Source organism: Cynocephalus volans, chromosome 1 (assembly GCF_027409185.1).
Source record: "Cynocephalus volans isolate mCynVol1 chromosome 1, mCynVol1.pri, whole genome shotgun sequence".
In the NCBI taxonomy this organism is placed as follows: Eukaryota; Metazoa; Chordata; class Mammalia; order Dermoptera; family Cynocephalidae; genus Cynocephalus; species Cynocephalus volans.
This window is the reverse complement of record NC_084460.1, coordinates 125,504,171-125,522,458: the sequence shown is the minus strand read 5'-3', so window position 1 is coordinate 125,522,458 and position 18,288 is coordinate 125,504,171. Positions and strand designations below refer to the sequence as shown.

Here is an 18,288-nt window from a genome sequence, read left to right as displayed (position 1 = left end):
TTTACAGGCATTGTCCTCAAGGAGTTTCTCACTCACCTTCTTTATCAGACTTGGTTCTGAATGAACTGGTAGTTCTTAAAAAACACATTCACGCACAAAAGACAATGATCTGACACCATGGGACCATTGGGTTGGGTGCCCTACAAGAAAGTGTCAAAGCCCTGAGGGCAATTCCAAGGAATGACAAATTTTAGTGCTTTCACTAACAATATTGTTACAATAACTTCCTAATATGACTATTTGATAGATAGTAGTTACTAGGATGTATAAATTTTATAACGTGTATTAAAAGAAAATAAAATTGGTCTAATAACATTATCATCACACTTGCACAGTAACTTCAATAAGTCACAATAGCACATTTCATTTGCATCTAAAAATACTGTTAAAAATACTATCAACATCAATATGCACCATTTAAAAACGTCTGCCTATTTTCTCTTTAGATTCTAAACAGTAGAAACTCCCTAGAACAATGTCACTTACGTGTTTGCCAGTTGAAGATCTGTGATGCTGTAAGGTCTCCATACTTGATGAGACACACGAAGGTGTGGTTGTCTGTCACATTGAAATCCAGTTCACTGCTAATATCATAGAGCTCAGTTTCAGGATCTTGGGAAACTGTTGTGTTAATGGCATTTAATTCTTTTCCATTTTCTAACCAAGAGAGGTGAGGCTCTGGAAAACCTCCAGCACTTGAACAAGTTATCCTTCTAATGTTAGAAGATGGAGTTCCAAAGTCAGTTATACTAGGGATAGGGAAGTCAGCTAAAGAAAAAAGAAGGACATAATTACATATAGTTACATATCTGGGTGTGTATGGGTTTATATTTTTAATAAATTATCTAGCTTTAATAAGAATGATAAAATGGGATATAATTTGCAACGTCCTGTAAGTCATTAATAGTCATGAATAATCCAAGTACTAACTTTGATTTGAATTGGTTATATCAATCCTTCACCACTTTTGATGGAATAGGAAGGCACTTAGTAGAGAAAGGAGAAGAAGCAGGTACATGGTTTTGAGTATTTCTTTTTTTTTTTTTTTTTTCGTTTGGTGGCTGGCCAGTACAGGGACCCGAATCCGTAAGCTTGGTGTTATAAGGCTGTGCTCTAATCAACTGAGCTAACCGACCAGCAGAGGCAGGTACATGAAAGTGTCGACATAGTACTTGTGATTGTAGGAGGTGAAGAGAAAAACAACAGACAATATTTATTGAGCTTTTGTTTGTTAGGTCTGGACATGACCTCATTTTGTCTTTATGTCAACCCTAGGAAGTAGGTTGTAGATAAAAAAAGGTCAAACATCACTAATTTCATAAGATTTAACCTAATATAATTTCCATTTTATAAGTAATGATATTGAGATCTAGAGAAATCATAACCAGCAAGTGGCAGAACTAGGATTTGAATTCAAATCTTTCTCACACCACCAGATCCAGTCCTGTCTTTCCTTTCCCTTCCCTTCCCTTCTTTCTGATACTTGAGATTTACAAGTGGCTCTTTTCTATTTTACCTATCTATTTATTTATCTTTTTATTTATTAAACTATAATGAACACCTGTGAATGCACCATCCAACTTGGGAACCAGAACACTCATGGAAATCTGCTTTTACGGTCTCACCTATCCTGCCCTCTGTTTCTCTATACCTGAGGCAACCACTACCATAAATTTGTGTTTAGTATTTCCTTGCTTTTTTGAAAGTACAATATTGAGACTGTAATCTCAACCACTGCATTTTATTGATCCCCTTGCTATATGCCTTAAAAGAACAGAGGTCTTCCTAGCAGTTCTCCTAAACACCCGAGGCACTCTTTCATTTGTATAATTGAACCCCAATAAGATATTAAAGTACACGGCATGCAAAGTATAGGGAAATGACTGCAGAAAGCATAGGAGAAAGCTCCCCTAACCTCTTACTCACTTATTCTTACACATAAAGAATTTAACTTCTCAGTATGAATGTGGGAATTCAACCTCTCCATACTTCATTCCATGTAATTAGCTTTCTTTACAGAATTCTGAGTAACACAGAGATCATCAAGAACAGGTTTTAAAACCAGTTTTGCCTTGTGACCCTGGGCCAATTATTTAATTTGCTTATCTACAAGATGGGGATAATGATACCTGCCTTTCAGGATTATAAGAATTAAATGACATAATTAATGTAAATCACACAGAGCCTGACACACAGGAAGTTAGGCAATAGATGGATTTAAGTGGGTCCTAAATTCATCCTCTCAGGTGGATGAGTCCCATCATTTAAATCAGGTTGCCAGGTGAAAGCTTCCAGGACTGCATAGTGGCACCTGGAATAATGAGGGAAAGAAGTCATAGCAAGTGATTATAATCTCCAGAAGGAAAAACTCAGATTTGGTTGGAGATGAAGTCACCTTTTTTTTTTTTTTTTTTAAATAAGCCCTGTTCCTAAATGAATTTTGACATGTTCCTGAGCCATTTTTAGACAGCATTATTATTTCTACTCGTTAATTTATCGTGTAAATCATTACACTGGCAGCCAACACCAAGAATATTCCCTTTGTTTCTTATAATATCAATATGTTATGTGTTATATCATAGAATGATGAATCCAATTAATTCACCTCCCAGATTATGATTTATGTTTGTTTCTTCAATCTGTTTTACTGAGAAATAGTTAAACTAGAAGACTGCCACTAACATCAGGGATTGTATTCAAAATTATCTTTTCAAGGTCTGACAGTTAGATGAGAGCTTCAACTTGTCTCCTATCCTTTCTATACGGTGATCTGTTTGGGGTAACTTCTGAGGTCATGTAAGACTGAACCATCAAAGGCCTTGCAAGATTGTGTCCTTTCTATCTCATTTTCATCAGTTAATCCAAGTTTTCACCACTCAATGGGGAAGGGTAAAAATATCTTAGGAGGAAAGGAAGAGGAAGGTAATGTTTTAGAAAGGTAAAAATCTGTTAACCTAGTTCATCTTTTAACTGCTATAGCTAGTTCTCAAATGTGTTGGTTAATGGAGGTTTTCATGTACTGCTATGCTGACATTATATTATTATTTTGCAATCTTAGACAAAAATAGAATAACCAACTTCTAGTTTGCCTGAGATCTTCGTAGTTTTAGCATTGCAAATCTTGCATCCCGAGGAAACCCTCAGTCCTGGGCAAAAGAAAACAGTTGGTCACTCTAGCCAAAGGAGAGCTTGTTTAATTCTCTCTGTCTCAAATTGCAGTCCTTAGCAGCAGCACAGGCATCACCTGAGAGCTTGTTAGAAATGCAGAATCTCATATCCAAACCCCAGACTTACTGAATTTGAATCTGCATTTTAACAAGATCTCCAAGTGGATTCATGGGCATATCAATATTTGAGAAGCCCTGCTTTACTTGACTCAACTGGAAAATTCACAATGTTTCTGGGTAAAATTAAGCAGGTGAGTTCTCCCTTTTTGTCTTTCCTTTCCTGATTCTGTGCCCTGCCCCCCTTTGAGGGCCCCCAACAATCTCATGTTGCTCCTTAATGTCCTTAGTCTCCTTCTATAATTTGCTATTAAGGCCTGACTTCCCTGAAATGGATTTTCTTCTATATCTTTCTATCAAAGTTTGCCAGTCCTGAGTCTACTTCTCTCTGGGTAATTTTTTAGAGGACGATTTATCTAATGTAATTAACTAATACAGGCTAATATGTTTGTGTGCCACCTCCCCCAGGCCACACGTTTTTATTTTTAAGAGAGATCTTCTAGGGGTAAAATGCTGAAATTAGCAGGAATGGCTATAATGATGAGAATTTCAGAAATCAATGCAGGTAAAAATTTTGGATTAGGTGGGCTTCTTAGTACCCTTTAAATCATATCACCATATAATCATTTGCTCTATCCATGAGTAGGAAATGCACAGAGTGAGGTTTAAAATAATTTCTAACTTTGGCTTAACCTCTGAGCTTTAGGTGTGATCTGGGTGTTCAGATAAAGACTGACAGAAGCTAATGACCAAATCCAGGAAGAATAGTGAGAAATCCACTAAGGATCTGCTGATGTTATCTATTATCAAGATTAAGCATTATGTTTTATTAAGCAAGAGATTTGCTTGTCACTAAAGGCTCAAGTGCCCAGGAAGAAAAAGAAATGGGTTTGAATTTCAAGTGTGAGAGAATGGCCCTTGGCCCTGTAATTTCTCAACAAGGGCTCAGCTCCATCAGGATCCTCTAGCACTATTACCTGTGATTAAGGCAAGGCCTCCCCCTTGCTATCCAAGATGAGAAATGCTCGCCCTTCACAGTAGGTGGATAAACAGGGATTTGATTCATGAGTTAGTTTTTTCCACTGTGGCAGGCATAAATTATGCATCCAATTCTCTAACATCTAATTTTGCAGGAGTGACTGTTAGATAAGAGCTTCAAATATGCAATAAGTAAATTATAATTTTGAAAATATTATAATATAATAGTAAAATAGCCATAGTAATAGACATTCAAATATTACTCAAAAATACTTATGCTTACATTGCTCTTTTACCTTTTCAACATACTTGCATAGGCATACATTGCTGAGTCAAGTGCAGTTCATAGCACAGCTACGTCAAACAAAAGATGCCCCTTTGTGATTCGAAGGCACTTCAGGTTATTATCATACCCCAGGATGACTGTCGTGAACTTGGATTGTCAAAGTACAAGAAATGCACATCAGTAGGTATTTCCAGGGCATTTCGAGAAATCAGTTAGGGTTTATTGTAAAACTAGAGACTCAACCCTAAGAGATGAAGTGAGACACATCCCTCTTTGGTAAATTTCCACCTAAGTCAATAGGCATGCATCTTTAATGGCATTAAGCAGCTCCAGCTGAGAGTAAATCAGAAAATCCCACCAACCTCTGACTGATAACATCACTGAAGTCAGGTGTTTCCGTGTGTAAGAATTTTTTTCAAGTTTCTGAACAACACACGTGTATGTGCCCTTGTCTGACAGGTGCAGAGTACTGATCATGATGGAGAGGTTATTAGTGATGTCAAAGAAGGTCCGGTTCTTGTACTTTGGCCACACTTTCCCTTCCCCAGATATGAAACTCAGCACCATTTCGTCATCCTTTTGCCAGTAGATACGCACTCTTGTCAGTTCAGCAGCAGAAACGTTGTAATCACAGGACAGCACTGCCATTTCTTTCACTGCCTTGGTCACCTGTCTCACTCCTAAGGAGGAGCAAACAGAACAAGATTTTATATTTATTAAATATAGATTCCAGGATCTAGAGTTGGCAGCAACAGAACTCAAGGTATTGAATCTAGAGACTAAGCATGATCAGAGAATCCAGTTTGTTTTTGCTTTTGTTTTTTTGGTCCCCGAAGTTTTTTTCTATTTTTTATTATGATAAAAGAAAGCACATAACATAACATTTACCATCTTAACCATTTTTAAGTGTACAGTTCAGTAGTGTTAAGTATATTCACATTATTGTGAAACAGATCTCCAGAACATTTTACCTTGCAAATCTGAAACTCTATGCCCATTAACGCTCATTTTCCCCCTTCCCTCAGCCCCTGGTAACTGCCATTCACTGTTTGTTTCTATGAATTTGACTACTTTAGATACTTTGAAAAAGTGAAACCATATATATTTGCTTTTTTGTGACTGGCTTATTTCACTTAGCATAATGCCCTCAAGGTTCGTCCGTGTTGTAGCATATGACAGGATTTCCTTCCTTTTAAGGAACGATAATGCTATGATAATAATGATAATGAACAATATTCCATTGTATATTTACACTTTGTCCATTTATCTATCAATGGGCATTTGAGTTGCTTCCACGTCTTGGCTATTGTGAATAATGCTGCTCCGAACATGGGTGTGCACATATCTCTTCAAGACCCTGCTTTCGATTCTTTTGGATATATATCCAAAGTGGAATTTTTGGATCATATGGTAGTTCTATTTTTAAATTTTTAAGGAACCTCCATACCATTTTCTATAGCAGTTGCACCTTCAATTCTTTTTAAAGGGTTTAGAAGTCACTGTTTAGAAAACTAAACATGATTGCATAAAAAACAAATTTGGCTTCTAAAATAATTGGGACATATCTCTAAAATCAGACTCATGGGTCAATCATAATATAACATGTCCTCTTCCTTTTTCTTGAGGATTTTCCAATGGCATGCAGGAAATAGGACCAGTATGAGTCTTCTTTTAGACTAAGCAATTTTAGTCTCATTGCTTCTTATTTGCTTTACCTAACATAATGCCAACCCCAAGAGAAGTCAGCCCTGACCACGATATTGGGGAGAGTGATAGCAGATACCCTGTGTTGAATCACTCTTCATAGTGCCCATTGTCCTCTTCTTTTTTGGTTGCTCTGTGGAGGGGAACAAATGCTATTTCATTTAATCCCCCTAAGATCTGTACAAGATACATATTATTATCCTCATTTTACCGATGAGGCAACTGAAGCTTTGAGAGATCCAGGAAACCTAGGACAGGGCAGGGAGGCCTAAGACTCCATGTGCCTACGATTCTGCAGTCATGAGGAGGAAGAGGAGAGGGAGATGGGGTGAAGCAAAAAGGAAAAAGAAGGTCATATTTAAACAGGTAATGTAACCGATCCTCACTAATCATCGATTCTATATTTGCAAATTGGCCTACAGTCTGCAATGTATTTGTAACTCCCAAATCAACACTTGAGACCCTTCGGCGGCCATTCACAGACATGCACAAAGGGGCAAAAAATTGAGTCACCTGACACACCTGTCCCCAGCTATGATAGAAAAAGGCTCTGCCTTCTTGATTCAGCTCTCATACTGTAAACAGGTGTCCTTTCCCAGTCTATTTAGTGCCACACTTTTCACATTTTTTACTTTTTTTGGTGACTTTGCTATTTAAATGGCCCCCAAACATAGTGCTGAAGTGCCCTCTGGTATCCCCAGGAAGGCCGCGCTGTGCCTCACAGAGAAAAAAGGATCGTCAGATGAGCTTCCCGCAGGCTTGAGTCACAGTGCTGCTAGCCGCGAGTTCAATGTCAACAACTCGATGATACCTACTGAATAGAGTGGCTTTCAACAGGAATACATATAAAAGTTATGCACTGATCAGTTGACAACTATGTTGTTACTAGAGGCTCACAGAAGCTACCCCTGCATTTTCCCTAGGAGCAATGGTTCAGTATTCACTAATTCAGTGGTCGCGGTAGCTTTATAGGACATAACTACCTCGAATAATGAGAATCCACTCTTCTTGCCTTACCTATTTAAAATATAATCTCTTGATGGCCAAAGTAATATACCTTTTTGGAATAAGTGACATCCCTTTTCTTTAGAAATTCTTGTACTACAGATATAAAACAGACACCCCAGGAGTCCCACTTACAGACAGGATCCTTCCTGGCTCTGTTCCCTGGTCACCTGCTTAGGTGATTTTCAACTTCCACTGCCCTGAGAAGCAAGGAAGATTTTCAGTATAAAGATCTAGACCCTGGGGCTCACTGCCCTTTCCTTTCATTTGAACAGCATGTGGTGCAGTAGTGCACACACATATTTGCACACATACACACATTCATGTAAAATGCAGAATGGCTTTTGACCATGGGAGAATCTAAGGATAGATTTTATACAGATTAGATGAGCTAAGGACAGTCACAGGTGACTTCACTGGCTTGGCACAGGAATAAAGCCTTCATCCTCTACACACCTTTACACATACCCTGATTCCTCCTCTTTTCATGTGACTGACAGGATTTAAAGCTCTCAGGACTGGATTAGAGCTTAAAGACAATCATAAGTGACCCCTACTAACATCTCTGCTGGAAGGCTCTTGGTATGTTGATAGGGAAAGAACGTGGGCTTTTTGGTGTTCAGTAAACACCACAATAGCTGTGTGGTCTTAGGCAACTTACATAACTTCTCTGAACCCCAATCTTCTCCTTGGTTATTGCAAAGATTAAATGAGAAGATTTATTGCAAGCATATAATTCAGTCCCTAGGTACTGAATATGAACCCCATTCTCCTCTCTCCAAGGGAGGGAAAATATATTACCTTCAAAGGCTGTTCATTTCATCTTCGGGCAGTTTGACTTAGGAAGCACTTCTTTGCTTTAAGGTGAAGTCTGTTTCCCTCTAGCTTCTACATGACTTACAAAACACATCTTGTTCTTACATAACAAGACCTGTAGATATTTGAGGACAGTTACGTCCTCTCTCAGTTCTCCTGCAGGTTCCTCCACCTGTCCCTTACTGAGATGGACACTCACTTTAAGTACGCTCACTTTCCTTGTCACACAGTTTGGTTTGTATTCCTTTGAGAGAGCAAAGTCCACTAAATCTAACATTCCATTCCAGGCATCCATTGTGTAACTGGCTCAGAGTAGAGCTCCTTTATCTAAATCTTCTATTTATGTAGCCTAAAGTTGTGTTCAGTACTTCAGCAGCCACCTTACATCTTTGATACCTATTGACTATATTGATAAGTAAATTCCTTATTTTTCTACCCATACATACCACTGAGCCCTGCTCCCACATCCAGTCCAACACCCCACCAAATGGGTGAATCTCTTCCAGTGATGTTACCTATGAAGAGTTATCCAGAATCTTTCCCTTTCCTGCATCTTCATATGATGACACAATCTTGAGCATTGAGATATATGGACAGCCATCTGCTTGTCTTATATACATAGCCAGACACCTGTGGGCCGGGAGTCAAGAACAGCTGCAGGGACACCCAGTGAATGAGAAAGTCCACTGGTCCCACAAGAAGGCAGACTTCAAGAGACCTGGATAGAAGTGCCAACTTCGGGTTAAACAATGTACTCAGCTCTGAGGAGACATGGAAGTCATAGCTGAGGAATGTGAGCTCTGGAAAGGACTTCCGTGGTCATTCATTCTGGTGGCCTTATTTTACAGATGAGGAAACTAAGCTAAGGAAAGGAAACTGCCCCAGTTTTACACTTTTTTCTTTCTGACCCAGGCTTTTAGAGCCACTCTCATTGTTTACTGATTTCCCCAGTTTTAGGCCCTAGTTCCAGGATAAGTAAGCCAACATTACCCCCACCCCATCCAGGACCCCCCCCCCCCCCCCCTTGAGCTCTTGCTTTGAAAACAGAGCTCTTTTCTTTTCAGGCCTGTATTGGCCCCATGGCTTCAGGCTAAACTGACTCCCCTCACCTCTACCAGATGAGGCCATTGTTATACCTCTGGACTATTTCTACCCTCTTTGGCTACCCTAAATGGATCCTATATCCTGTCTTTATCTCTCCGTGCATATAGTTGCCCTACAGCCTGGCTTTACTAAAAGGGTTCACATTTTAAATATTCTTTCCATTTCCCCATCAGTATATCCTAGAAATACCAACATTTCAGTGTCCAAACTCCAACTCCTTGTTAGCTCTTAGCACTCATCAATAGCACCATAATTCCTTATCAGACTATATTTTCTGATTTGGGGTTTGGAAGGCATGGCCATTCTTCCTATGCTGTGCAGGACCTAAAGGCAGCGTCCCCCTAAGGCCCAAGTTCTTTCACAGCCAGCCACACCACCTGCCTATCATGCTATGTCTCATTGTCCCTTATCTCCCAGAGCCACACCAATCCCCTAGGGGAGGTCCATGTCTGGGGACCTCATTTCCAGGTCCTCTCTTTTCCTAGACAGCAGGATCGTGGGGCACTAGCACCATCTCATCTCACCAGCTGTTCTCAGGTTTCAACCATCAGACTGGATATGACCCCACTGAGCTTTTAGGAAGAGGGTTTTGTGATAGTTATTTGCACAGCAATGTGAGGTAACTCGGAACAATCAAAGGCACCCCTTTTTGACAATTGTGCTGAATGTTGCCAGTTCCTGCCTTAGGGAATAGAACTGAAAGGGAAGAAATGAAAAGATATCGAGGGGAGCATATTTTGAAGTGAAGCTATCACAGCTAAAGATCAAGCTGCAACCTGGACATTCTTAGGGATACAAGGAAAGCAAGATGATATGTAAAAGGACAACAGACTGTGCATTCCCACTGACTTCAATCCTATTCCCAGTCCAGCCACTTGCCAGTAATCTGTTTTCTCATCTGTGAAATGGGTACGATACCTACCCCTCAGGATCATGGTAAAATTAGATGCAATTTGTGGAATATACTAAAAAGCATATGTACTTCACAGGGCCTGGTTTTCCAAAGCCTTCAAATATAGACCTTGCGGAGGACTGGAAATTTTCCTCAGGCTAGTGAGTCTCTGTTGCAAGATAAGAATTGTGGCATAGCAAGGTTGCTGGCTCAAAGACAGATTAGTTACTGATTGATATCTAAATCGCCGTAAGAAGGCATGTTTGCTAAGATCAAGCTTTTGTTGATAGCCTTACTGGAATGTCATCTGGCTTGTTTCACTTAAAGTTACCAGCCTATACTGTTAAACTGTAACCCCACCTATGTCTCTTCCTGTAACTTCCTGGTCTGGAAAATAAATGCAGGAAGAGAACCTCAATTCGGTGTTAATTTCCTGAGGAAGGGTTGCCTCTTGCTGGAGGGTCCCAGGGAAGTTAATCACTTCAGGGCTTCTCACTGCTCAGAAGAGATGGGCTTTGAGTAATCCTTTGCGTCTCCGTCACCCAGGGCAAGAGGGGTGACAAATCTGCAGGGGGCGAAGCAACACAAAGCAACAGCAATTAAATGATATAAATAGAAAAGTCCCAAGGACACAGCAAGTCTTCACTATGAGTTTTCTTTTTTCTCTCTCCCTCCTTTCAATCCTAACTACCCCTCCTAGTTCCTTTCATCTCACTCAGAGGTTATGTCAGATACACAGGACTCTGATCTTGCTATGGGCCAGACAGACACAATGACAGGAAGCAGCTCACTCATCTGGGGCCCCAAATAATAGGGTCTTTCCGCACCAAACTATTTGTTTTCACCCAAAATAATCCAGTATTTCTAACTATTTTTGGCATGTGATGACATTAGCAAAAGAGAAATCATAACTGAAAGAGAAGCTATCTAATTTCAATAATGATTCCCATAGAGTTTCTGTCCAACTATCTGAGGAGAAGCGTGGGTGTCCCTCTAAAGGTCAGGCACACCATCCATGAACTGCACAATGTTCTAGTCTGAGGTCCTTTTCTCACCAGACGCTAGTGCTGAGGAAGAACCAGACTAGAAAGAGGAACCCAAACTCTTCTGTGCAATTTGGAAATTCCCACAGGGACTGGGCTTCCATACTCAGAGACTCCACTATCTGCCTCAGTGACTCTGGAGGGGAGAATCAGGTTCCGGAAACCTCGGCATTACTGCCTAAAATCTGGTTGAATTTCTGAGCTTGTTTTGCCATTTTACAAATGGGCATTGCAACACCTACCCAACAAAGCAAGTGTGAGGATTCAAATGAGATACTGCATGTCAAGCTCCCCGACAGCTCCTGGGACATTAGGGGGTCAGTGTCTTCCCCAGTCTCACTTCACTCGGGTCTGCTCCCTGGCCCCTTGTTGGAGAGCCTTCCCCGACTCTCCCTAAGCAGCACCATCCTTCCTGAGCCTATCCTGCCTGCCACTCTTAAGTCTCTTGCCCTGATTCATTTCTCTTCAAGCTTGTCTCCAGCTGATATATATTTACATGTGTGACATACATTTACTTGTATATATATGTGTGTGTGTTACACAATTACTCATGGGACCACAAGAGAAGGGGCTTTGTCTATTTAGCTCATTGCCATATCTGCAGTGCCTGGAAGAGGACCTGGCCCATAGTAGGTGCTCAATAAAAACTTGCTGAATGCGCAGCTAGGCATTAGGAGATGAGGTCTGGCTCCATCCACTGAGTATTAGCATTATGAACTTGAACTAGTTGGCTAACCTCTCTGGGTCTCAGGTGACTTTTCTGCAAAATGAGCATAATGCTATTACTATGGTTTGAATGTGTCCTCCAAAGTTTACATGGTGGAAACAATGTCCAATGAGACAGTGTTGAGAGATGGGACCTTTAAGAGATGATTAGGTCAGGAAGGCTCTGCCCTCATGAATGGATTAATACTATTATTGTGGGAGTGGTGTCCTCACAAAGAATGAGTTCGGCCCCCTTTCTCTCTCTTGCATGTGCTCTCTCACCTTTCTACTTTCAGTCATGGGATGATGCAGCAAGAAGCCTTCACCAGAGCCCCTTGACCTTGGACTTCCCAGCCTCCAAAACTGTAAGAAATAAATCTGTTCTTTATAAATTGCCCAGTCTAGGGTGTTCTGTTTTTTGTTTGTTTGTTTGTTTTGTTTGTTTGTTTGTTTTGTTTTGTTTAATAAGACATAATTTTTACTGCAACAGGGCCATTTTTGTGAGGGTGGGGAGTTTAATCTCAAAACAATGTTCCATTTAAGGCTGTTTTATGCAGAAATTGCCATCATGACTGATAGTCAAAACATCTTTAGTGTTGCAAGACTCACAAGGTAAACATAAAACTCCTGCACTTATTCAGCACTGTACACTCAATGGGATACAAAAAGGCATTAATAACGGCTATTTCTTTTAAGAAGATATGCAGGTAACAGAACACTGAGGTACTAGGATAAGTTGATGACACAGTTAACAAACTTAATTGGCATTCCTTTTGGGGGATTAAACTCATTACAAAAAAGTGATTTTAATACATAGTGTTACATCCGTGCTGCCATGTCACAAAAATAGGCTTTCCAAGGCAGGTGAAGTGTATGAATTTCGAGCCTCACAGAACTGCAATCAAGGTCAACTACGGATAATACTGAAAAAGTTTAACCTCTGACCAGTGAATAATACTTTCAAGGCATCCAATTAGCTTACCCTTTGCTGTATCCTAAGCTAGTCACATTGACAATCACATTCATTGAATGCTTGCTGCAAGGGAGAAATATAACCAGGAGTTTTGGCTAAAATATGATGGGAAGGCATTACTTGGGTTCTACATAAAAGTAACAGTATTCAACAGTCTGATAATGGCAATCACTGATAGGCTTCTTTAATGAAGGATATCCTTCATTGATGGTGTTAGAAGGGCCCATTAGAAAAGGAAAAAAAAAAACAACAAAAACACCACAACAAAACCTGCTACTATTCCAATGCACTGAGCTGTAGAAACAGAAGCTCTTTAAGATCCAGATGGTACTTGACCATCATTTTATAACCGTTTTCCTTCAAGTTAAAGTACTACATTGCTTCCCAATTTCTCTCGTGTCAAATGGTCCTTAATATCGTCCAAATAACTTACTTGCCACTCATTTTTAATATCTGTAAATTTCTTTTTAGCAGCATCTTTAGAGCTAGCATAAATTATCTTGCTTTTTAAAAGTGCACTTTCGGGAGCCCAGAATATAAATACTAGGTCTTCTTTCGTAGACTCTTTTGTATGTGTCATCGTACAAAGCATATGAACAATCATTCAGAGGTAGTAACTTCACAAAAGATGTGTAAGGGTCCTCTGCAGTATCACCAATGTCACCCACCAAGATCTGCTTTGCTTCCTCTACAATTATTTGTTTTTTGTTATCACTTAAACAGAAGACAACTGCTTTCTTTCTTTTTTTGATCTCCTCTTGTGTGGAAGATTTCCTTACTTTCATATTATCAAAAACTTTGATGACTTCATCTTTCACTGTAACTCCAGAAGCCACAGTGCCCATGGCTGTGGCTGTGGTGGTGGCTTGGGTCAGATATTCTGTTAGAGCAGCACAAAACAGACTAAGACAGCTATCTTCCCGACTTTACATAATTATCACCGCGATCATATGACACCAGATGTACAGTGCTTTGTTAACTGTAAAATGCTACATGGATTTTTAATGGGGCCATTCTTCCCATGCATAACAGTCTGATTTGTTGAACCACAACTAGGAGGAGACCAGCGTCACCTTGTAACTGGCTGTGCTGATTCTGGGACTGAGTCAAATGCCCCCAACTGGCTTGGGTGCCCATTATGCCTCCTCTATCTGGCAGCATCAGAAAGGGACAGACGCCGTGAGAGGAAAAGACCAAGGCAATTCTGCTCACCTCTCCCAGTGAAGGTGTGTAAACTGCACCTGGCGGGCACTCTGAGGACACTTGGCAGTGCTAGCCCCTTGCCCCTGCCTTTCCTGGCCCCTTTGCCACCTTCCTGCCCTGACTGCTTCCACTCCTGACTGCCAACCCCCCAGGAGAGGAAGCTATTTGCCAACACGTGTAGAGACCACTAGTTTTAGACAAATAGTGCACCTCTCAAAAACTCAATCTACAATGGAATATTATTCAGCCATAAAATGAATGAAGTGCTGACACACTACAGCACGGATGGACCTTAAAGACATAATGCTAAGTGACAGAAGCCAGACACAAAACTCCACATATTGTACGATTACGTTCATAAGAAATGTCCAGAATAGGCAAACTCATAGAGACAGAAAGCAGATTAGTGGTTAGCAGGAGTGGGGGTTATGAGGAGTGGCTACTAATGGGTACAAGGTTTCTTGGGGAGATGACAGAAATGTTCTGGAATTAGATAGAGGTGGTGGTTTCACAGTATTATGAATACACTAAAAGCCATTGAATTGTACACTTTAAAATACTGACTGTTATATCATTGCAAAAAAAATAAATGAAAGGAAAATGGGGAGATATAATAATAAAAATTATAAAATTTAATGTATAGCTTCAAAAAAAAAAAAAAGAGCACCCAGTCTAAAAAGACATGAGTCCTCCCCACCCACTCCATACAGAATTGAGGCACTGTGGATGCAGCCACCACGGTGGCCACAATTCCCCTTCCAGGGAATTTAACCACAGCAGTGGCCAGAGAGGCTGCCCTGGCAGCCAAGCTCCCGGGTAGAGGTCTGGGTGCTGTGTCATCTCTTCCCCTAATGGAAGAAGCAGTAGCGGGCACAGCATCTTAAAATTCACCAAGTGATGCACACGCACACCTCTCTGAGGACCTAAGTGTGCTTTCTTTTTCCACTTTTTTTAATATCTGCCCTCTGCCCATAGAGTACCACTTCATTTGAAAGACACCAAGATTTTGGCAGTACAGTAATTCTTAATTCCACAAAGTAAAGTGACATTTTTACAGTGGAGGGCCTCCCTCACATGCGTGCAGCTTCCATTTGACAGCTACGGAGACTGGGGTGGGAGAGGCTGGCGATGGAGCCTAGGCTCCCTGACAGGTGGGAGCGTCATTCATGTACAACCTTTACTAAGTGTGCTTTTTAAATAAGCATTTTCCCTGACTATAAAAGAAACACACATTAAGTTTACAAAGAATGAAAAACATAGAAAAGCATGAAAGACACCTATCGTCCCACCCTTCCAATGGAAGTGACCTTTTGGACACTTCTAAGATTTTGATTAAGTGAAACAGCACTGGCAGGGCTTGTGTTGGCCCTGGGCTGGGTGCTGGCAACACAAGGAAGAAAAGGCACGTCTGCTCTCCAGCAGCTGGCAGATTTGAGACTTGTCACATGATTTTTTTTGGCTCCCGACTTTCTATCCCTTTTACACCCAGTTCATATACTCCGTATAAATCTAATCTTTACTTCTCTCTCTCTCTCTAAGCAGTATTTATATACATAAATGCTCGGGGATTTGAACAGCTGTTATCAGGATAAGGATGGCAAAAGTCATCGCTCATGGGATCCCCTTGGGCTGGCAGCATTCTGACAACAACGTGGAGGGCAGGCAGCGGGTTCTGTTAGTGGTGGCACTTTGGGGCATTCTTTTTTTTCCCAGCTCAGTGTTCCTCATGCCATAGACCTATAGGCTATTGCTTGTCCTGCATCACTGGCTTACTCCTGTGGGAGGCCTTTCCCCTCCCTTTTGGACCCGAGCTCTGAAGGAAAAACTGCCCATATTGGCCCCTCCGAGAGCTGCCCTGTTAGACCCTCTGCCTTATAGCCACCTGTTTCTGCCTCCTCAGGCAGTACCTACCAATCTAGAAGTGGGAAGGAGCCCGGCTGGTCCCACCCTGTGCAGGAAAGAGGGGTCACCTGCCCTGGGCCTCAGAGGCTGGGGAGGGGTAGAGGGGGAAGCTTCCTGCCTTGGTGTGGCTTCATGACCCAGGGCAGGAGAGGAGGGCCCAGTGTGGCAAACCCCCTGGCCTGAAATGAAGCCCTGCACACTCCATTCTATTCACGCAATCTTGCCTCCCACAGACTCTGCACAACTCACATCTACACTCCAGTCTGACAAATCCTCACCAATTTTCCATCGTACACACTCTCCGATTCCTCCATGTCCCTCTGTCTCCGTTCTTTTCATCAAAGCCATCATCGTGTGCTGTAAGCTACTAAAATAGCCTCCTGGTAGGTTTTGCACAATCACTGTGGCTCCCCTACAGCTCATTCTTTACGCTTCAGCAGCACCAGTTTTTGCAGATGTCTGTAGGAGCTTTACTACTCAAACTGAAGGTTTATGGTCCAGCAGTATTGGAATCACCCGGGTGATTGTAAGAAATGCAGAATCTCAGGCCCCATCCCAGACCCACTTAAGCAGAAATGGCATCTTTTTTTAATATATAGACTTGATTTTTAGAGCAGTTTTAGTTTCACAGCAAAATTCAGTGGAAAGTACAGTTCCTGTATACTTCCTCTGCGCATGAGCACAGCCTCCCCCACCAGAGCAGGCGTCTGCTACAATCAATAAACCAACATGGACACATCATTATCACCCAAAGTCTGTAGTTTACATTAGGGTTCACTCTTGGTGTTGTACGTTCCATGGACTTTGACAAATTTGTAATGACATAAATTCACCATTATTGTATTATGCAAAATAGTTTCACATCTCTAAAAAATCCCGTGCTAGAAATTGCATTTTTTACAAAACCCCAGCCAATTCATATTTATAATTAAAGTGGATAGACCACTTCCCTGCTTCAAACCTTTCCGTGGCTTCCCAGTGCTCTCTGGCTCCTGACGGGGGCCTGGTCTCTGCTCCTTCCCAGGCTCACCTGCTCCTCCACTGTTATCCTTGGGTCCTTGCTCACTCTGTGGCTCCTTCCCCTCTGCCGCCAGCTCACTCCCTGTCTCCCGCTGGCAGGAGAAGACAGAACCTCCTCCAAGCTACAGTGCCTGTACCTTGCCTCCAAAGCACTTGTCTCTGTTTGTCGGTCCCACATTCGAGTGATTGTTGATTACTTTTCTTCTTACTCTCAATGACCATAAATTCTATGAAGGCAAGAGCCATGTCCATTTTGCTCACAATTTGTCCCCATGATCACAGAGTGTCTTGTACATTAGGAGATGTGCAATGTTCAAATTAACAAATGATTAAACAAAAGAACAAATACTTGTGCCTTTGTCCAGACTGTTGCCCTGTCCAGAATTCTCTCTCCATCACCCTTCCACCTCCACAGAGCCTGCCCCAGCTGCTCCAGCCCAACCAGGGCCCTCCTTTCCCAGATCTTGGGCTTTTACAGCCAGGACCAAGCACTTCATTGCTCTTTGCTTGTTTTATGTGTGTTAGTTTTGGCTTCCACAACAACATATGCAGACGTCTTTAAGGGCAGGAATCCCAGGTTCAACTTTTATGGTCCACCTGGTGCATAGTAGGTGTTCAGACATAAGACACTCGTGGATTCGTTTGCTGATTCAGTAACAGCAATTATAAAATCTGGATGTAGCTGTAGAACAAGGTGCCTTCCTAAACATGTTTCATTAGCTCAAAGATCTCTTCCATTTACCTCTGACTCTAATCTTCACGATACAATTGCTAAGGTCTTGATTTTAGTTTTCCATTCGTTTTTTCTCTGTCTCTTTTTACTGTTCTCTCTCTCTCTCTCTCTCTCTCTCTCTCTCTCTCTCATTTCTTGGAAGCCCATATAAATTTCCTTCTAAATATTTTGAACTCATTTAGACTCCCATTTAGAAGACTCTAATTTGGGAGTGCTTCCTCAACTTCCCAGAAGAAAATTATAACTGTTGGAAATGCAATATAACGGTCAAATAGACACACAATCTGATGTGTAAATTGTTAACCTAAGCCATGGTTCTCTTGGTTCTGCAACAGTGTAAAAGAGCAAATTTTACAACTCAGGACAGAAAAATTTAAAACCACCACCATTGTAGTCAACTGATCTGTGTGCCCCAACTCTTCTTCCCTTCCCTTTGGCCCCTCTCCCACACCTCAGACATTACAGGCAATGCTTGAAGTAAGCAGCTTTTAAGACAGGCACCTATGATAGTCAAGTCTTTACCGACCGGAAAACAATGCTGGAGCCCAAGCCTCTTCTTTATTTTTGGAAAAGTAGGAGGTATGCTGCCCTATAGAAAGCAGATCTTTTGCTTTCCAATTAAAAAAAAAAAAGTCAGAACCGTCCTGCCCGCAGAACGAGCCCCACCCTTCTTGACAGTCTCCCAAGTCCAGCACCCGTA

The 18,288-nt window shown here is 41.4% G+C and overlaps 1 protein-coding gene and 1 pseudogene across 1 annotated transcript; both read right to left on the bottom strand.

The window, feature by feature from the left end:
• Positions 1 to 478: 478 nt before the first annotated feature.
• CD80 (CD80 molecule) lies at positions 479 to 16,186 on the bottom strand. Its single transcript, XM_063110478.1, has 3 exons — positions 16,114 to 16,186; positions 4,851 to 5,168; positions 479 to 768 (listed from the first exon to the last, which is right to left on the bottom strand). Exons 1-3 carry the CDS (start codon positions 16,184 to 16,186, stop codon positions 479 to 481), a joined length of 681 nt encoding a protein of 226 aa, XP_062966548.1.
• Positions 13,074 to 13,560, bottom strand: LOC134362145 (cofilin-2-like; annotated as a pseudogene).
• Positions 16,187 to 18,288: the final 2,102 nt, after the last annotated feature.